The 22,006-nt window shown below is 38.0% G+C and overlaps 1 protein-coding gene across 3 annotated transcripts; it reads right to left on the bottom strand.

Annotated features, from left to right (window-relative positions):
* Positions 1–1,038: 1,038 nt before the first annotated feature.
* On the bottom strand, positions 1,039–21,357 carry LOC311282581 (uncharacterized protein). 3 transcript variants are annotated; one of them, XM_084396403.1, is made up of 4 exons: positions 21,177–21,357; positions 20,028–20,101; positions 2,147–3,179; positions 1,045–1,266 (listed from the first exon to the last, which is right to left on the bottom strand). In XM_084396403.1, the coding sequence occupies exons 3-4, from the start codon at positions 3,172–3,174 to the stop codon at positions 1,230–1,232; spliced, it is 1,065 nt and encodes a 354-aa protein (XP_084252529.1). In that variant the 5' UTR covers positions 3,175–3,179; positions 20,028–20,101; positions 21,177–21,357; the 3' UTR covers positions 1,045–1,229. The 3 variants fall into 3 exon arrangements, with proteins under 3 accessions (XP_084252528.1, XP_084252529.1, XP_084252527.1); XM_084396402.1 differs by lacking the exon at positions 21,177–21,357 and having other exon boundaries at positions 1,039–1,266; positions 20,028–20,286; XM_084396401.1 differs by lacking the exons at positions 20,028–20,101; positions 21,177–21,357 and having other exon boundaries at positions 2,147–3,266.
* Between the last annotated feature and the right edge of the window lie 649 nt (positions 21,358–22,006).

The raw sequence follows: 22,006 nt of genomic DNA, 5'->3' as shown, positions 1-22,006 counted from the left end.
AACTTTAAACTCGCTTTTTCGATCTCTCACAATACTCCACTATAGCTTCAATGAACAATATCAATGAGATCACACATGTGTTTAAGTTGCTAAGAGTGGTTGCTAGGGGTGTTGGAGTGATACATAGAACCATTGGGTGAAGCGGTCATAGCCGTGTTTTATCGTGAATAAAGCACAGCTATTTGACCAATCAGAATCAAGGATTGGAACTAACCGTTTTATAAATTGTATTGTATTACTGAATTTTGGAAATATTAGCCTCAACTGACATATATTATAGGAAAATGTTGGCGTTATTTTGTCACTTATTGGGAGCAGTATGCTAGCTGGAGCCGCTTACCTCCAGTCTTTGTGCTAAGCTAGGCTAGCGGTGGGTGCGTCAGACAGAGTTACAGCACTCACGGAGATGAAAAAGGGTATGTACGGACTTATCTAACTCTTGGGAATACGATGAATAAGCTAAAGTCCCAAAAAGTCGGCGAGTTCCTTTAATTCAAGATATTAAACTGCAAAAGGTTAAAGGGTTAGTTGACTTAAAAGAGTAAAATTGTCGACATTTCTCATGTCATTCCAAACCGGAAAAGACTTTCGTTCATCTTCGGAACTCAAATTAATATATTTTCAGAGGAAAATGAGGGAATAATGCACGACCATTCAAAAATATGACTGGGTTTCTAACGATGCAAAGCAAATGGGTGAAGTGTCCCTTTAAGTTTATCAAGTGACGAGAATACTTCTTGTGCACAAAAATAATGACTTTATTCAACTCTTCATGTTCTTCTGTGTGGGCCTCTGAGTGAGTTCACGTAGTGTAACAGCGCAGCACGTCTGGGTTGTACATCAGAACGTAGGCTCACTATTGGCCAGCATCACACGCATCACACACATGACCAGCGCCGGCCAATAGTGAGCCTACGTTCACGGACTTTCAAGCCATTCACACTTTTTCCAGCTCTTCACATCTCTAAATATTATTGTTATTTTTAATATGATGACCAAAAACATGTGTCACAAAGCAGGTTGAAGCAGGGAAGGATGCAGAATCTACTTGCAGCAGCTTAACTTTATTTTCAAAGAACATACAGTAAAAGAAACTAAACACTCTAGACAAGAAACAGAAAAGCCTAGCATATAGCAGTGACGACAGACAAGAAACAGAACAGCCTAGCATATAGCAGCGACAACAGACAAGACACAGAACAGCCTAGCATCTTCAGTCCAAGAGCTGCTCAGTTCAGCATCGTTCTGTTCACTGGAGGAGATGGCCTGAAAAATAAGTCAATAGAAAAATATGTCAGTGAAAGTAACTGTGCAGAACTGAAGAAACTGATCAGAGATTGTGGAAACAGATTCCTGGTTCAGAGAATGGGAGTTAGTGTTTTAGCAATTCAGAAAAACTAAACACAAATCCAAATTTTCAACTAAACTCACAAAACCATTGACTCTTCTCAAAATCAAACAGTGCTTTCAGATCATACACACACGAGTCAATAAAATAAGCACTACAGATCATCCATTAGACACTACCTCAAAAAATGGAGAAAACAGCCTCCAGAACATTATAGAAAATAATAATATTGTATGCAGTAAACTATTTTTGCAATTACATAAAAAGCCTAGTAATTGCAACTGATAAGGTGAATATTGTATTCTGTATGCACTGCAAGTATAGTATTTTACTGAATATTGAATATTAGGCCTATTGAATGTCTATATGAAGAGTTCAGATGCAAAAACCTCCAAATGCCATCTGAAATTTTCTTCTAGAATGACCATTTTTATCAAGCTCGTATATTTAATTTCAATAATTTCACTTAAATGGCGATTAATAGGTATTTTTCATTGCCATTTAAGTGAAATTACTGAACTTAAATATACGAGCTTGATAAAAATGATCATTCTAGGAGGAAATTTCAGATGGCATTTAGAGGTTTTTGCATCTGAACTCTTCATATATTCAGCACTTGTCACAAATCTCTTAGCTTTTTTAAATCTTACCTTAAAACTAATATTTTAGGGTAGCTTGAAATTGAATATTTGCATAAATCTTTCATTGCCCACATTTGATTATTGCAATGGCTGATTGAGAAATTTATGTGCGGTGTATTATTAAAGTTAAATAAAGTAGAGACTGTTATTAACAAACCGGGAATTGCTGTGGATCCTCTCATGTGTTTTCAGATTTGATAAATAACTGAATCTCTGGTCACAGTGTGAACACTTGTAAGGTTTTTCTCCAGTGTGGATCCTCTCATGTCTTTTCAGATGTGATGACTGACTGAATCTCTGGTCACAGTGTGGACACTTGTAAGGTTTTTCTCCAGTGTGGATCCTCTCATGTGATTTCAGATTTGTTAACTGACTGAATCTCTGGTCACAGTGTGGACACTTGTAAGGTTTTACTCCAGTGTGAATTCTCTTGTGCCGTTTTAAACAGTTCGCTGAAATGAAAGTCTTCTCACACTCAAAGCACATGTACTCTCTTACACCAGTGTGAATTTTCTCATGTTCATGTAAATATGGCAGTCGTGAAAAACTCTTTCCACACACAGAACATGAATGCGGCTTCTCCTTCGTGTGAACTCTCAGGTGGTTCTTCAGGTCTGATGCACGAAGAAATGTTTTGCTGCATTGATCACATGTGAACGGCTTCTCTCCGGTGTGGATCCTCATGTGATGCTCAAGACTTTGTTTGGTTGTGAAACTGTTTCCACACTGATCACATGTGAACGGCTTCTCTCCGGTGTGGATCCTCATGTGATGCTCAAGACTTTGTTTGGTTGTGAAACTGTTTCCACACTGATCACATGTGAACGGCTTCTCTCCGGTGTGGATCATCATGTGAAGCTCAAGACTTTGTTTGGTTGTGAAACTGTTTCCACATTGATCACATGAGAACGGCTTCTCTCCGGTGTGGATCCTTATGTGACGCTCAAGACTTTGTTTGGTTGTGAAACTGTTTCCACACTGATCACATGTGAACGGCTTCTCTCCGGTGTGGATCCTCATGTGACGCTCAAGACTGTGTTTGGTTGTGAAACTGTTTCCACACTGAGTGCAGGTGAAAGATGTCTTGGCTCTTTTCTTTAAAAATATATTTTTAGTCTTTGAGCGTTTGACATGATGTTCCTCCTCCACTTCACTCAGTTCTTCTCTCTCCTCGCTCTCTTCCATCTGGTCTGACATGAAAGAAAAAAATATTGAATTTAAATTTCAGTACATCAAAATAATTAAAAGAGACAAATATAAAGTGAAAGGACATGAAAGTGAGCCCTGATGTAATAGTAGAAAGTAGACAACTGTTATAAAATATTATGATAATTTGATGCCTTTTTATAAATAGAAAGGATATGTCCTTGAAACTTTCCATGAATGAGGTAAATTTATCTTCCAATTATTATTTTTAAAACATTATAGGCACGAATCCCATGTTTCTTTAGCAAGACCTATTAAATATATTTGATCAATGACACAATTATCTAACATGATATTAACATTAAAATATACAATACTGCCATATTTTGACACCAACTTTGAGATTTATATTTATTTTACTAAAAACATCTTAATTATTAATGGCCGTTCACACTAGACTTTTCCTTGCACTGACTTCCATTCATGCGCATGTGAATGTGGGACACCAGAAACACAAGCTCAAGTGAATTACCCTGTGAGAAATAACACACACGTTTAGTATTCAAGTGGAGTGGATTGTTTATTTTTTATATTTGAATTATTATTATTTGTTATATGTTAAATGTATGTTTGTAAAAAAGCTGCCGCAGAGTCAGTGGTGGGTAGTAACGAAGTACATTTACTTCATTAAATTTACTTGAGTATTTTTCTGAAAAAAGTAAGTAGAGTCAATTTAAATGTGGGTACTTTTACTTTAACTCGAGTACATTTCTAATGAAAAAACTGTAGTTTTACTTCGTTACGCTGGGCGACGTTCCTCTCGTTACTTTATTTTACTGCAATACATGTTGTTAAATGCGTAGTTTATTCCAAGCGCTCTGTATCTTTTTTCTGGGCATGAGCGATGCTCAATTCACAAATGAATCACTCTTTTGAGTCGATTCTCTGTTCAAAGACTTCATCAAACAAGTTGGCAGATCTGTCTAAATCAGTTCGCGAATCAGTTTGAATGATTTGTTCAGTTTCCTTCACACACTGAATTGTCTGAAGCGGTTTCACACTCGGAGTCGTAACAGGAAGGTTTAAGAACATCAAGAGCGTTGGATGAAGTGGCCGTGGACCTACAGTAGTGAAAAAAAATATCTGCAAATGCATTATATTTTTTGCCAGCGATGAAGATCTTTATTAGTTGAACATCTTCGTAAGCTGTCTGTGAATGAATGATTCCACAGGACAATACATTCGATTTCATTTCATTCAGGTAATACATTTTACAACCAAACAGATTATTACGCCACCATAGCACTTCTACAAAGTATGACATTACCCATTTTTTGGACATATACCCTTAATTTATACATTAAATAAGCTACCATTGTTCACAGTTTATGAAATTTATACATTAAATTAGCCATTGTTCACAGTTTATGAAATGAACACCCGCCATCCCGCCGTAATGTGTGTCTATTGCGCAGTGGTGTGCGAAATCGTCTTGAAAACGAACGCCTTTGCCTGCCTTAGGCCGTGTGTCCACCAAACCGCTTTAAGCCAGCTAAAAACACTAGGCGCTCTGCTGAAAACGCCTAGCTATGGGCGCTTGAGAGCGTTTTGGCAGCGCAGCATTTTTTTTTTTTTTTAGTTGAGATGCTTTGCTTGTTATGATACAGAATATCCGCAAAAGTGTTACTAGTATCTCATTTCACACATATTTTGTTTCTGCGTTGTTTCAATATAAAAATGTCGATAGATTATAAAGTATTTGCTCTGGCTCTAGTTTTAAAATTATTTCGCTCCGTTATTATGCTTGTCGTCATCGGTTGATGCTACAAGCAGGATGTGGCGATTGGTCGGTGTGCTATTAGCCCCGCCCCTCCTCCACTGTGATTGGAAGGCTGGGTAAAAAGTGACAGAGAAGAGCACTGCGTTTTACCAGAGCCCGTCTACGGAGAGCCTTGGCACTTCCTATTAGCCCCATTGTATCGATCTTGGTTGCAGTTCCATTAGAATTCCACTGGAGGTGATCGCGGGCGAGTGCAGACTGAATGGGAGTCAATGGGGCTAGACGGCTAAATGTCTCTTTCACCCGATTGCCGTTGAGAAATCTCAGATTTTATTGTAGGTTTTGCAAGTTCAACATGGGTTATAGGTCGAAAGTTGAATGAACGAGTACTTATTTCTTTTCGATTTCTTACAGGTTGAGTTGTTGTTGCCCATAACACGCTAGCATTCTGCTAATGACGTCAGCATTCTGACGTCATTGACATTTTAAAAGACTTTTTAAACCAAATAAGTGACTCTAAAAAATCTAACACCCAGCAATGTGTAATTTCTTTGCATCTCCTTTCGAATACAACATTCAAATTACTAGACAAAAAATTATATCCTGAGAAAAGTGGATTTTGAGGGTTTTTCGCCATAGACCTCCATTCATTCTGAATCTGCACTCGCCTGCGAGCGCCCCCGCATGGACAGAGACGTGTTGGACAGAGACAGTCCAGAAACCGGAAGTAAGCAGAGAGTGCCAATTCTCTTCCTATTAGACATTCTCTGGTTTTACCCAAAGTTGAACATCCTTCAACTCTCGGCGACCTGTAAAAAATGTTCGCCGCTTCAGCATGTAAAACAAAAACACTCAGCACCTCGTTACGCTCATGGCGTTTTAAAAAAACACGGGAAAACAATTGGAAAAATACGCCAGCCGCATAAAACAAGGCTTTGGTGAACACAGGGCCTTAGACACAGTTAACCAGTTTAAACATGCTTGCAGAAATATACATTTGATTAGGGATGCACGATATTGCATTTTGGCCGATATTCGATATGCCGATATTTTCAAACTAATTTTGTCCGATGCCGATACCGATACCGATATATACACATTTTCCCCCTGATATATTTACACTTTAATTTTACTGAAGAGAAATCCAAGTCTCTCTCCTGTACTACCTTTACTGTATTACACTCATGTGTTGTAGATAAGGCAATTTACAAGACAAACAAAACAACATTTGATTCTACCATAAATGTATAATTTTACAAATGTAGACAGACATTCACCCCTGAAAAATAGGTAAATTATTTATGCCATTGCCACAGTTTATTTTTAAGTTCAGACATTAAACTTCAGTCCTTAGAAGTAAAATAAATAGAAAAAAAAATTCAAATAAATTTTTTTTCCTCTTCTCCTACTTGAACAGGCTAGGTCTACCAAATGCTCCCCTGTTTTCGGTGCTGATGCGGTGGTGACCCGTTCATGTACTGTAACATGTAAGGGTGGCGCTGCCAATAAAGCAGTGTTGGGAAAGTTCACTTTCTAACGTACATGAACTAGTTCAAAGTTCAGTTCACAAATTTTAAAATGAACTAGTTCATAGTTCATATACTCACAATTTTGAACTAAGTTCACAGTTCCAAAAATGAACTAGTTCATAGTTCTTTTTTTCCATGTTGTTGCGAGATATTATTTTTCAAAATGATTACCACAGCCCCCACAGACAATTATTTTATCAGTTTTAACACTGAAGATATGCGTCAGATTTTTTCCCATCTTCACCGACCTTATCATAAAACTCGTTTAAATGATCATACGACGCCTCCTTGCTGCTTTTTGTTTTGATTTGTAACGTAAGTGATGAGTCGTTCATGAAAGACTCGAGGTGAAGTAATTATTTATGTTCCCTGTAAACGATTTTTGACTGCATTATAATGATTTCTTAATTCAGAATATGATCAAGATTGCGTAGGTGGATGTGTTCGGGGAATTTGCCAGTTAATAGTAACATTTAAAGCCCCTTAAATGAACGAAATGACTCGAAAAAAGATTTGTTCATTTTGATGAACGAGATCGAACAAGAGGTCGAACACAGGTGGCTGGTGTTGCCAGATTGGGTGTTTTTTCCGCTACATATTAACCTGTTAACTGTCACGGGCCCACCGGTGGGCCCAAATCCATTACATATTTAAAACAGTAATATCCTAGCCTGACGTCGTCATACTCAATTCTAGTCAGAATGTGAGTCTGATACTTCTCCATTGAGCTTTGATTATGGGGCGTGTTTCAACCGAACCAGGAAAAAAAATTCCTCTGCACTCAATTGGATAGACCTACAACCAATCAGAGCAACGGAGTAAGTGACGTATGTTTTTCATTCATGTTTCCGATCGCGGTTCCTCTTTTAAAATTAATGCGCTGTCGATATCTTCTATAACAGACGCGATGGCGGAATCTACACATGATGTTTTATAAACAAATTTCAGGAGGAGCACATTCAAATAATCAATCCAATCAACCGTCTATCAGCATGAGAGGAAAGCATATATTTATTCACTCGGTCAACTCACCTAACATGACAGTTTTCAGCATCCCTGCACTCACTCTTGGCTTGTTCTTCCACAGCCAGGAATACGGGGGAGTACTTTGGGTTCGGGCCGAATACCGAGCCCGAAGCCTCTCCTCAGACAGCACGCCAAATATGTATTTATTCTATCTGACTTATTTGTAAGCGTGAACTCGTGAAATCTCAATTCTTCAGCGGCAGTCATTTGAATTCAACCCAAGCGCTCGTTGATGACGTGGATGATGACGTTACCGTTACTTATCTGTCCATCATCGTATAAAGCCCGCCCTGACAATTTGATTGGTCCGAACAATTTTTGTTCGGGCATAATAGCTCCTCAACGGAGCGAGTCCAGACCGAACTTCCCGACCAAAAAATATTGTGGGCGGGGTTCGGGCTGGCACCCAGGCTAGTAATATCCTATACTAAACCTAAACTAATCTTGACAAACTATATATCATTTGAAAGCTTACAATCTCTAGTTTTCATATTTGGTGACTGATTTTCAAAATAAATTACAGAGGAGCCGTAATTTATCAATTTGCATCAAGAATATTTTCATATTCCTAAGGCGTGTTCAGACCTTTATTTTGAAATAGCAATGAACATTTTTATGTGTTTCTTAGAGGTTGAATTCATATCAAAATCTGCCAAACTTCCCATTTTACTTCTGAATAGAATGTCTACTTCATAAATTGTATGAAAATTGTGGAAATAATGGTTCAGATCACCACATATGGAAATGGAGGCGCCCTTATATGGGCAGCAATGGAGTCTGGTTGTCACCTAGTGAAAAAGTTTGGTACTACGCCCAAACAAAATCTTACTGAAAGCTCATTTTTTGAGATATCAACCTAAATTTTGAAACACAACTTGTTCAGATTTTTGGCTTTGATTTTTTTGCAGTTTTAGAGTTGCCCAGTTTTTAAAAATATATATTTTATATAAAATATGAATAATTAATTTTTTTACATTGTACATTTCCATAAACTCAAACTTCTATAACTTTTTTCCTGTTTCACTTTCTTAATTTATTTCACTTCTACAAAAATCTGCCAAATGTCTTCTTTAAAACAATACCAATTGTACTTCTATACTCCAAAGCATTCTTTAATTACAACCATTTAAGTTCGAAATGTGCATTTTAACGTCTACTCAAAAAAAGGGGGGTGACAGTTTATTAAGGGCGGTTTACGGTGGGTTTTAGCCTGGAAGGCTTTATAGAAATCTGGCATCCTACTGAACGAAGTTAAACTGAGAGAGCGTGCCGTTCACAGACACCAGAATGAACGAGTTCACAGTAACGTTCATCAGGCAGTAATGCGGTACGTTCAGTTCACGTTCGCCCAAAATATGAACGAGTTCATGAACTATCGTTCAATGAACGCGTTCAGGCACAACACTGCAATATTGCAGTGTTGTGCCTGAACGCGTTCATTGATAAAGCAACTAAAAGTTGTCACAGAGAAGCGCAAAAGTAATGATTATGAATATGTCAAATATAGCAAGGAGACATTTTAATTGTTTATTAATAAACAAGTGTTTTCTGTGTCGGCTGCAAAGATGAAGTTGACTGACTCGCGATCTTCGGAGTAGGCTCGCGAGTCAGTCAACTTCATCTTTGCAGCCGACACAGTGAACGCGCCAGGGAGAAATGCACATTTCGGATTACATAGTTTTCTTTCGTTTTGAATTGTTATGTTTAAAAAATATGATTTCAAACGTTCTGTAGATAATAGATATATTTATCAGGTCTGTGAGGCAAGTAAGCTATATGCTGAGTTTCGTTTCATTTATGAGACGAACTCCAGTTCACGCGCGCGCCTCTGTGTCGTGATATCTATTATCTGGTTTACTTATTATTTATTAGGCTAAATCCTTTTAGAAACATTTTTTAAAATTAAGATACAATTAATACAAAACGAAATTCACTTAGAAAGGCTTTGTGCTTTCTGTTTGAGGTCTCTGTGGAAGTTTTAAAGCAGTCTCTATCAGTGCCGCTTTCAGAGCGTTCACGTCTGTAACCGAGAACTGTCACTGTTTTTCCTCATAAATGCCAACACGAAAAATAAAATAAAATGAATATTTTATGCTCTGTGGAGAGCATTGTAGCTTGGAGAGTTTACATTAGTAAGCTACAGGACATCGTCTTTCGAAACATGACCTGCACGAAAGAAAAAAAAAATACTGCGGCATTCTACCTGCACTTGCGAATGCGTCTCTGTCCCCAGCACATCTCAAACCAAACTGACGCTCATGCTAGAAATGCCTCCACATGTTGGAAGTTTAAGTTGCTGGCACTCATGCTATGTTCACGGTCGTCACGTGCACATAGGAAACACGCCACCCTATCGGCAAGGCTCATCGGCAGAAATATTCATATCGGCCGATGCCGATGATGGTCATTTAAAGCTTTTATCGGCCGATACCGATGTTGTGCCGATATCATCGTGCATCCCTACATTTGATTGCATGTTTTGGAGAACAGACGAAAGAAGATCCGTCGATGTGCATTTGATGGTTGTTTGTGTTCAGATGTTCAGTAGTGAACACAACTACTGGAACATACAGTAGTTGTATATATAGGAACATACATAGGCCTACCCTTACGAAAAACAAGTTTATTCAAGTGTGCTGCTATTAGTATACTTCTTTTCAACTAAAAATAAGAAAGTATACTTTCAGTCCACATTTTATATATTTCTCAAAAATATACTTTATGTACTTCTCAGAAATATATTTCAAATACTTGACTTATACTGACAGAAAAGTCTAAGTATATTTGGCCTGTACTTGTTGATCTAGATATACTTAAAGGTATAATTAAGTATACTATGTATTCTTGGCTTGTACTTGTGTTTACTATTTTGATTGAGTAGCCTATTAAATATATATATATTTTTTACATAGTTTTTCATATACAGTCTTATGAAACTTACATTGTTTGAAAATATTGATTAAAATATTGATATAAAACAGATATGTTTCTAATTCTGCGTATCTGAATTTTTGTGTAGGCTAGTCCACTGGCAGTGTACATAGGAATTTACTCTGATTCTACTTTTTCCCTAGCCTGGCAAGCCAGACCTACATCAAGATGTTAGGTCTGGCAACTCACCATAGACACGGCTCAATCCGAGGGGCGGGATAAACGGCTGTCTTTCAAATTCACTCTGCACGCAATAGGACAGCGCTACAACCAACCAGAGCGTTTTCCCAACAGCGGAGCTAACGTTAGTTGATAGATTCAACTTTTGAATCTGGCCGGCAAAACTACGAACACATCTTCCTTTTTTAAGAATGACTTAAGTGCCGTTCTTTGCTCTTTTCTCAAAGCAAAACGTAACTCCTCCAAGTCCTCCAGAGTCGCAACCAAAGCCGATTCGAGAGACTGTTTGCCAGCAGCAGCAGCCATTCTTTGTTTTCAAGTAGCAGGGAACCGTCGCAACTCTGTCGTCATTACGTTAAGCACCGCCCCGCCTACTCTATACATGATGTGATTGGCCTGACCCAATTTAGGTTTTTACAGCTCCGATAGTCAACGGAGAGTTGCTAGACTACCCTGGCTGCAAAATACATTTCTAGACTACTTTTTCCCACCATTGACTGAATTTTCCAGCTATCCATGTTTTCACTGTTATACGGTAGGGGGCGCTATGACACATCTTCTAGTGCAGAATCTCCGGATCAAAACACAGGAGAAGAATAAGCTGAAACAAGTGATAGAGGATTGCTCACTCAAATGTAAAATAATGTGATCATCAAACATTAAACAGCGTGTAAATCAAAACTGCTTAATGTTTCCAAATGAAATTAAGCGTAACCCATGAAGAGAAAACGACAACGGTTGTTGGACTCGATCTACTCCATCTGTGTTTTGATCATTGTTCTGAATCTGATCAAGGCGTAGTCTTTGACAAAAATGAGATTTTCTCATCTTTTTTGTTTAAAATGTTGCCTTTATTTATGAAACTTGCCAACATTCAAGTGTTGATAAACAAGGATGCATGAAGCTAATAAAATGTTTTTAAAATTAAAGTACAGTTAAAGTTATTTTTCAAGTATAAAAAATAACATTTGAACATAGTAGTATAGGCCTACTGCAAGTGCAAAAATTATATATAAATAGTAAACTAAGTATAATTTTAAGTTCACTTAAAGAAAACTTGTAGTATAAAACTACCAAACTAGTAGTTTACTGAGAGTATACTTCAAAGTTGCTACAAGTATTAAAATGGTAAACTACTAGTATACCCATAAGTTCACTTGCAGTACAAATGAGAAATGTAATTATGAACTAGTTGTGCACTTAAAGTTTACTACTGTTACACTTATAGTACACTTAAACATATGTGATGCGATCTGGGAAAACCCACCACATGGTGAAATTTTACCTATTACAGGTTTTGATATCATATGGATGCTGGTATCAAGCCCTTTCCAAATCTGTTTTTATTTTTATCATAGCTTGTTGGTAGCAGAAGTTATGTTTATCTGAAGTCGGCCGATCTCTATGATTTTCTGGAACGGAATTTTGAGAAAAACAGGTTTAAATAACTGTCACCGTTGAGACGCGTCCATCTCGCGATTGTTATGAAACTGCGTGACGTTATAGTTTAAACAGGATTGGCGCGAAATGCGCACTATACACATTCACTTTACATGTATGTGGTTTATTTTAAAGGTAAACTATCTTTGTAGTGTTACGAGACGGACAGGTGTATGGGATATACGGCGATTGTTTTGTTTTTTTCCCCTCTGCCGGGCGTTAATGGTCGCATAGAGTATTTTCAGCTTGACACTATAAATCGCTGTTTTTCTGCACTAAACAAGGGAATTTTGCCAAGACATTTTCAGAGATAAGAGAAAAGATGTTATAGAATAATAATTTTATGGAGAAAAAAAATTTGACAAAAAAACTGACATTCAAACTATTTTGGAATTTACTGAAAACGGCCCAGCGCGACATCCGACGGGTTTTCCCAGATCGCATCACATATACTTTTATATACTAAAAGTGGGCCAATTTAGTCCCAAGCGGTATTAAAATAATACACTTACAAGTTTACTACTAGTACTAGGGGTGGCACGGTACATGAAAAAACATCCGAACCGTTCGGTTCACTTGTCTCGGTTCGGTGCGTGTGTGCGTCGCACGGTTCGACGCATGCGCAATGTAGCCTCGTGACTGTGCTAATACAATGCTAAATCATAAATCAGATGCATGTAGAATAACATTATGATGTCCAGCAATCGATTTAAATAGTACACTGGGTTTACTTAGACATTTAATGAGATCTACTCCACTATGTTGTTTTTTCACGTGAAAAAATACATAGATCGACTGTTTCACGAATGTACTTTAATTGTCCAGTGGCAGAACTTTTGCCAAGCGTGTCAGAGGTTCTGAGTTCTAATCCGCACTCGTATATATATTTTTTTTCTTTTTCATCAAAACCGATTATGTTTATCAGTGGTTGTATATCATATCAAGCAGGGACAGATTTGTGTGAATTTTGTTTGTGATTTCACCGTAACGAATAGAGAGTCTTCTAAACGGATTGAAGCGCACGTCCGAGTGAAGACTGTGCGGCGTGTGCGCGAGCCACAAGAGAACACTGTATCAGCGCCACTGATTGCTTCTTATTTAACAAACGAACGAAACGAATAATTTGCTAGTTAACTGGAGATGTTTTATTTATTTGTATTGGTACATCCGTGCCGCGAGATATCGACCCTGGCAAAAAGTGGTGGGTACATGTCCCACCCGCAAATTACGCCTATGATAACGAGACACGAGGAGAAATTGACAAAGAACTGTCCGACACAGCCCACGTAGCTCTCACTACAGATGGATGGACCTCCAGGGCCACTGAAAATTTCCTCACAGTGACCGCTCACTATATTACTTCGAAATGGGAAATGAGAAGCTGCGTTTTGCAAACACGCCCAATTAATGAAATAAATAAATAGATAATTAAGCTATATATCATATGCTGAAGTAAATTTTTGGAGTGTTAAAGATTAAAAGAAAAAATAACAACAAGAACCGTACAGAACCGAAAACCGTGACCCTAAAACCCTGATATGAACCGAACCGTGGGTTTTGTGAACCGTGCCACCCCTAACTAGTACATATTGACATTAGTATACTTACTAGATAATGTATACTTAAAAATATACTTGAACATTATTTAAGTATACTTCATAAAATTAACTTTAAGCATACTTCTTTTTCATAAGGGTACATATGATCCGAAGTAACTAGTAACTAGCTACTTGAGTAGTTTTTTCATAGTATACTTTTTACTCTTACTCAACTAACTATTAAGTATTTTATTTTTACTTAGAGTAAAAATTTCTTGTACTTTTACTTGAGTACAGTTTTTGGATACTCTTCCCAGCTCTGCGCAGAGTGTGACGTCATATCACGACCATTGCAGTGTCTGTAGAAACTTCACATGCTCAAAGTGTAGAGTGGCCGTAGCTTTAACTAGTTTTAAATTAACACATTTTATTTGCTTTAACTGTGTCCTACATGTTTTACTCAACCCTGTTACTTCTAACATGATTTTCCTCCTTTCAAAAACAGAGCATTTCTTATGCTGCGTTCACACCGAATGTGAATTGAGCGTCTGGAGCGAGTGACTTCCATGTTAAGTCAATGTAAATACACATCTGGAGGTCCTGCGGTGCGATAGACGCATTTAGTGCAGCGCGATTTTGAGCGTCTGGCGCAAGTGATTTTCTTTCACAAATTTATTTGAGAGAATTCGCGTCTAAACTTTGGTGTCTATTCAAGCTGCGTTAACCAATCAGGGGCCTGCTTGCTGCTGTCACGTGGTGAAGTGACCAGTGTCCTGGAGGGTGATCCTCGTTCCGATGCGGGACAGGCGGAAGTACCGCTGAAAGAGGCCGTCATCCAGGCGCAGCTCCTCAAGTGGTGAAACTCGCCAAACTGGGTTCGCCTCCGGAGGGTCTGGTGGACCCAAGTACGGCGACGATTACCCCTATGCCGCTCTTCTGCTCTCCAGAGCAAATACGAGCGGTGACTCTCTCGATGAATGCTCGATCAACATCAGCCATCTTGCAAACAGACCACCGCCTAGCACTTGCCCCTCCCACAAGAAGCGGATTTCGCCTCGAACACGCGTCTATTCGCTTCAAACGCTCGTCCAATTCGCTTTGGACGCGTGAGTGGATTCAAAATGTTCAAGCATCCAACTAGACACGATAGAAGCAAATTTGACACTCAATTCCCGTTCGGGGTGAACGCAAAATTAAAATTGTGACATCATCTGGGCTTTTTCAACAGCATGATGGGAGGACAAGAAAATAAATCTCAATCCATAGACTCAGTTTTTACACAAACTGGAGCATTGACTGCATTCATCGACCCTGTTACCAAAGTTACTGTAAGAAGAATCTCTATAACTATGAATAACTTGTATGAAATTTGACAAATACAACTTTATCAGTAACTTGGTGTTTACTGTTTATTCTTACACCGTGTCCTAACCAGACGCGACGCGATAAGATTCCAGCGACAAATAATGTGTCTGTCCACACTAGACGCGACGCGACTGCGAAATGCGTCAAAATCAATCAAAACCAGAGCCAATCAGAACAGTGTGTGGGCGGAGTCTCGTGGCGAGTGCACGGCACCATATAGTAATCTCTTCACGGCACTCGAAAGAAAGTGGATAAGTAGCTACATAGGCTAATCAAATTCACAAATATTACACCATTTAAACATTATTAAAAATACATAGGCTGAGTTACTAAAACAATCTTTGTCAAAGAATACACTTGTTTGTTCACAGTTTGAACGTTCTTGTTCCCATTTGTTTAATTTCAAGATCTGAGGTGAATTATCCATTATTGCTTTTACAGCTTCAAAGCTGGAGCACTAAATAACATTCAAAGTCACATTACACGCTTTTAACATTAAATAAAGCACATAAACAGTACCTGAGATTATCATTGCCACACTTTGTGTTTGTTGTTCCAGCGCGACGTTGCAGAAAAAAAAATAGAAACCGTTTCTAAAATAGAATCGTCGCGTGTTGCCGTCGCCCCTGATTAACATGGAAAAGATACCTTTTATCGCGTGTCGCAGCATCGCGTAGCGTGTAGTTAGGACACGGTGTAAAAAAAAGAAAAGTACACTAGGTTGAAAATGACTAAAATTCTGGTAACACTGTTGCAAATTGGGAACCAGACATAAAATAAATGTAAAATAAAAAAGTATTTAGCTTGATCTGATGTTGACAATCAATATAAAAATGTCTCAAACCTCCCTTTACCGACCATTTTTTGAAAATAAAACCCAGAACATTCTGTACTATTTCAGGCCTCCAGACTAACTTTTTTCACTAGGAGCGCTGGAGCCCCTGACTGAACATTTTAGGAGCGCAAGCAGAAAATTTAGGGGCACACCTTAAATCAGCTTGCAATGCAATTATTTCAAATTTCCCCCAAATAACTGTATACTGACAAATGATTTAATAATAAATAGACTTAACGTACAGATATTACAACGTGCAGGTTTTTTTTTTAAAGTTCACAGGCTCCAGACTAACATCTGAGTGCAGCGGCACCGCAGACACTGAGTTGTGCAGAAACAAACAAAACATATCTGGTAGGACTGGGGCTGACAATAAAGCACTAAGCTTAAGGTATGGAGGGATTATTGGGTCAGATTTAAAACTAAAAGTCTAAAACTAAAAGTCTTAAACGAAAACTAAAAGTCTAAATTTGAAACTAAAAGTCTAAGTCGAAAACTAAAAGTCTAAGTCGAAAATTTATTTGGTATTTAGGATTGGGCATTTGGTATTTAGGATAGGGCATTTTGTATTTAGGATTGGGCATTTGGTCATTTAGGATTTAGGATTGGGCATTTAGGGATTTAGGATTGGGAATTTGGTATTTAGGATTGGGCATTTAATCATTTAGCCATTTAGGATTGGGAATTTGGGGATTTAGGATTGGGCATTTGAGGATTGAGGAGTGTATGCAAATAAGGAGGCGTGGCCCAAATACTGGAGGCTGGGTTTGAAATGGCTGGTGCGCAGAGGCACCTTATGGACAGCAGAGGGAGCTCCCAGTGCTAAGGAGCACTGTGCTGAAACCAAACAGAGCGAGTGAGCAGTGCTGGAGCGAGGACTGTACTTTACAATGTGATAACTTCAACTTAATGACAACGTTGTAACATTTATGTGGCCTCACACACAAAGTCACCAATGAAAGGAGTGCTATCGGTCTGACGACGAGAATAACTAGGCCTATTATTATTATTATTATTAATAGTGAGTGCGCGCGCGTGGCCGGGGCGTTCTCTCTCTCTCTGTTCGTTCTTATACCCTGTCAAGCGAGCCCTTGTTAAACTGACATGCAAATGATAAACTTTCACTCTATGATGGTTAAACTGTGCAATTAATCCGATAATGATAGGAACCACCTGTTTAAGCATAAGTTGTACCCTAATAGACAGCACACTGGTATAGTAATAAAGAAGCTGCTTGTCTCTTGTCACGGCTTTCACAATATCACTGTGTACTGTAACAATAGATCGTCAACAAGCTTCCCCGTACTTTTTGACAAGCGTCCTTGACAGGGTGGCCAGAGCTTCTTTGCAGCTCAAGTCGGCGGCGTTGTGAACGTACAGTTACTGTTTCCTAACCTTGTTTTTTCTGATGCGTTGCATTAAAATATATATTTTTACTTGGCTTGGTTGAATTCCAATGTAGAATGCGGTCTGTTATTTCTTGATAACAGATCGCTGCGAAGTATTACACACCGTTGCCATGAAAAACAGAGCGTTGCTATGGACGCGGAACGGACTATTTTCTTTAGCGGAAGCAATACAATCGTTTTTAAATCAATAAACTCCTTTTTAAATCAATATTTTGTGTCAAATTATTTATGTATTTTGTAGGTAGCCATGTAATAAGTGGGATAATGTATTGCGAGGCGGTTGTTATAGCGAATAACAACCCCGACGACAGGCTGATTCAAGTTCAGCCTGTCGGGGTTGTTATTCTGTTTGGTTTCATTACAGTGCTCCTTAGCACTGGGAGCAGGGTTTTTCCTACATTGAAAATTTTTTGGCGGCCGCCAAAACGATTTTTTGTCCCGCCAAAGCCTTATTTGATCAGTAATTGGGTTTTGTGAGTGAAGCAGGCTACTGATGGAGTGACGGAGAGAACGATCACAGCGCCCCACCCCCGCGCGGGCACTCTCCGTCTTCAGTTCTGTCTTTGCTCTCTCCCTCGCATCAAAATCAACTGATCATAAAGGTCGGAAGACCGAATCCATGTTTCACGTGGTGCATTCGGAGAATATTTTTGCTGACTTAGCGCTGGGTGTGAATTGCAGTCAAAAAAAGTTGCCTTATCTTCTCTTACAGCTTGTGACAAGCATTCCGCACATGCAGCTGACATAACTTTAAATAAACGCAAAAAAAAAAAAATCTCTATCCAGTTTGAAGTGGTTTTTTAGGGGTGTGCGATATGACGATTTTTGATCGTGGACGATTAAAACGTCTCCACGATCTGCTTTTGAAGAAATATCGTAGAATCGTGCACTATATCTGTTCTGGCGCCTCCCAACATACTAAACAACGCGACGTATGTTCACATAAATGTTAACGCAGCGGAACGGGACACTGCAGTTCATAATTTGCATGTGCTTTAATGCCTTGTCGGTTAAACATTTAATTCGCGTGCTGATGCGCTGTTCTGACGTGTGCTGTGAAGCTCACATGCACTAAAAGCCTGTCTACCAGCGCCTGGATACTGGACTAAGTTATCTTTCGAGTCTTATTGTGCTTATACTGTTAAATACACACAAGGTTTATATAAACAAAGTCGGTTATGTCTAAAGTGAAAGCAAACTTGAGAAAATTTAGAGAAAATCTGCTTGTCAAATGCGTGTATATTAGACGCATCGCGCGCAACTCTTAAAGGGACAGTAGTTATAGTAAACACGCTGCCGCTTGTCCTTAAAGGGATAGTTCACCCTAAAATAAAAATTATCTCATCATTAATGCACTCTAATGTTGTTCTAATCCTCTATTAATTTCCTTCTAATATTTTCTAATATTTTTCTAATATTAATATTTTGAAGAATGTGGCTATCCAAACAGTAGCTGATCCCCATTGACTTTCATAGGAGAATATACTATGGAAGTCACTGGGGTACATCAACTGTTTGGTTACCCACAATCTTCCAAATAACTTTTATTTTCAACAGAAGAAAGAAACTTATTCGAGTTTAAAACAACTTGAGAGAGTAAATTATGATAGTTTGAATTTTTAGGAGAACTATCCCTAATAAGACAACAAAATGCAAAGAGAAAATCACTCACTGCTCTTCACTGATAACTTTAGCTTTAATAAGTATCAATGTATAATTTATACAGTGAAGTCTATGTTTTGTTTTATTTTCATATTTGTTCATTTAATTACTTTCTTTTCTTTAAGAAAAAAAATCACAAACTGTTTCTTTGTATTTATTTTAAATTTAACATTTATTGTCAATATTGCGCTTGCGGATCATGTGGGTACTAGAGGACTCTTTGCTGTGTGTGGATGACCATGTCGGTCAGCCACCACCGAAGACCAATTTTGACCCAGGAAAAACCCTGTGGGAGCTCCCTCTGCTGTCCATAAGGTGCCTCTGCGCACCAGCCATTTCAAACCCAGCCTCCAGTATTTGGGCCCCGCCTCCTTATTTGCATACACTCCTCAATCCTCAAATGCCCAATCCTAAATCCCCAAATTCCCAATCCTAAATCCTAAATGGCTAAATGATTAAATGCCCAATCCTAAATACCAAATTCCCAATCCTAAATACCAAATTCCCAATCCTAAATCCCTAAATGCCCAATCCTAAATGGCTAAATGACCAAATGCCCAATCCTAAATCCCTAAATGCCCAATCCTAAATGGCTAAATGACCAAATTCCCAATCCTAAATCCCTAAATGCCCAATCCTAAATGGCTAAATGACCAAATGCCCAATCCTAAATACAAAATGCCCTATCCTAAATACCAAATGCCCAATCCTAAATACCAAATTAATTTTCGACTTTTAGTTTCAAATTTAGACTTTTAGTTTTCGTTTAAGACTTTTAGTTTTAGACTTTTAGTTTTAAATCTGACCCAATAATCCCTCCATATGGTTAGAGTTACTACATTAAATCCATGGTGAATGTTGCTGATTTGTGGGCTGAAAGCCTTATAAGTGTCTCTCCTGGTTTCCACGTCAGCGCTGTTTGATCTGATATGTATGGTTTATAACAGAGAACTCTGCGCCGAATCAGAATGTTTCTCACTGGATCTCGCAGAGATGATGTTATCAATTCTGGGGCGAATTCAATGGATTTCTTCAAATATTTGGTCGCACCGGCAGGAAAAATAGTCGCATTTCTATTTTTCCTGCCGAGCCCTGCATTTCATTGTTTAACTGTTTATCTAAATCTGATAAAGTGCTTGAATGTTTCTAACAAGAATGTTCTTCAGCTTCATGAATGAATGAAGAATAAACACCAACCTTTCTTTGTTCTCTTTGTTCTTGCAGTGGGAGGAGCTTCACTGATGATGTATTCCAATGTGGGAGGAGCTGATCTGCCAAAATCAAATATTTCAATTACTGAGTTTGTTTTTATAATAAATGACACTTCTAAGCATTTATGTCTGTCTATCTATTCATCGTACAGTAACTGATGCCAATTCATTAATTATTTGTATTGCTAATCCTAACATTATTCTGCTTCTTCATTAAAATACAAGATAATATAAATAATTCTTCCAAAAATAATTATGTTTGATTATTATTCAAATTATTATAATATACTAATAGCCTACTTTTTTCAGGATTCTTAGTTAAAGAACAGCATCTTAAAATAGAAATATTTTGTACCAATATATATCGTTCAAAAGTTTGGGGTCAGTAATTTTCTTTCTTTATTTCTTTATTTCTTTTTTTAAAGAAATTCATAATTATATTCAGCAAGGATGTGCCAAATTGATTAAAAGAAAAGTGACAGTAAAGACTTGTGACAAGTGACTTGAAATACTACTTGATTGATCGGTGTATTATACATAACAAACAGGCTTCAATGAATTATGTAATATTTTAAAATATGTGCCTTTTATTCTACATTTTATTATTGAATGCCGTCGAGCCATTTAGGCCTAAGCACTGAGAGAACCATATCTGGCTCGAGCATCGGTTCCGAGCAGACTGTGGAATACCTGTACGTTTACACCAGTGCATTTTCATTTTAAAACGCATAACCTGCACGCATAACACACACACACACACACACACACACTAATCCGGAGTGACTCTTCAGTCAAGACAGTCACGCAAGTGACGTAGGCTAACCCATAGCAACGCATTATGGCAACGACACCTCAGACTGACAGAAACGTAGAAATAAACGTAAATTTAGGCAACTTTAATTTTGTACACATTGTCATGTTAATTATAATCAAATGCATTTTGTTTTATTAAAGTGAAGGGGCACCCAAAGCCCCTGAAATGTTTCAGTAGGAAGAGTGGAAGACGCCAGAAAGACGCACAAGTATCGCTGTGATCGATGAAAACAATACAGAATTGAGCCTGTCACTTAATCAAACTGTATAAAGTGTGTTTGATGGTTATTAAATATGATAAATACCGTGAACTTCTCCTCACCTCAGAAGATTCGACTCCGCTCTGACTCACTGAAACTCAATGACTGAAGAGGCGCGAACGAGCAGTGACGTCATCGGCCGCCAACTGTAGAGGATCGAAGACGCGCCAAAATACTATTCATAACGACAAAACATCTATATACATCAACAATAACATACACAAAAACTGCACACTTTATTCCAACTGCTCTCTTTCTGCTGGTTGTGTAAAGCTGTGTTGAGATGTAGATCATTTCAGTTTATTTAGTATAAACTGTGTGTTGTTTAAAGTTCATAGTAATTGACTTCATGAAGCTTTGATTTCAGTCATGTGTGAGTCATTCTAGAATTATTGGTACATTTTACGTCTCTAGATAAACTAAAATCTAAAATTACTGAGAAAATTTTAGATAAAAATTTTTTTTTTAATTAATTCATTAACCTTTAATTAATTTTGAATAATAATATACTTCATTACATGGCTTGGTTGAATTCTAATGTAGAATGCGGTGTGTTATTTCTTGATAACAGACGCTGCGAAGTATAACACACCATTGCCATGAAAAACAGAGCATTGCTATGGATGCAGGATTCTAACCGTAGAGACGGACAGAACCGCGTCGGGGTCCCGATCAGCCTGTCGGGGGTTGTATTCGCTATAACAACCGCCTCGCTCTACATTATCCCTTACATATATTACACTATCATTTAAAATAATGCTTTATGTATATTTAGGGACATTTTTTTTGAAAATATTCTTTATTGAAATATTCTAATATGACTCCCACTCCACCTATTATTGTCTGCCATTGCCTCCTGATTCATGTATTCAACTTGAACTATCATGTAATA

This window comes from Rutilus rutilus, assembly GCF_951802725.1.
Source record: "Rutilus rutilus genome assembly, chromosome: 23".
Lineage (NCBI taxonomy): Eukaryota > Metazoa > Chordata > Actinopteri > Cypriniformes > Leuciscidae > Rutilus > Rutilus rutilus.
The sequence above is the reverse complement of the archived record's forward strand: the minus strand, read 5'-3'. Positions and strand labels throughout refer to the sequence as shown.

What these genes read in the sequence shown, in the direction of transcription:
- LOC311282581 (XM_084396401.1), bottom strand. Translation starts at nt 3,186, where the DNA reads ATGTCAGACCAGATGGAAGAGAGCGAGGAGAGAGAAGAACTGAGTGAA. An exon ending in AGGATCCACAGCAATTCCCG is followed by an intron (nt 1,267 to 2,146) that starts GTTTGTTAATAA and finishes CTTATTTTTCAG; the next exon opens with GCCATCTCCTCCAGTGAACA.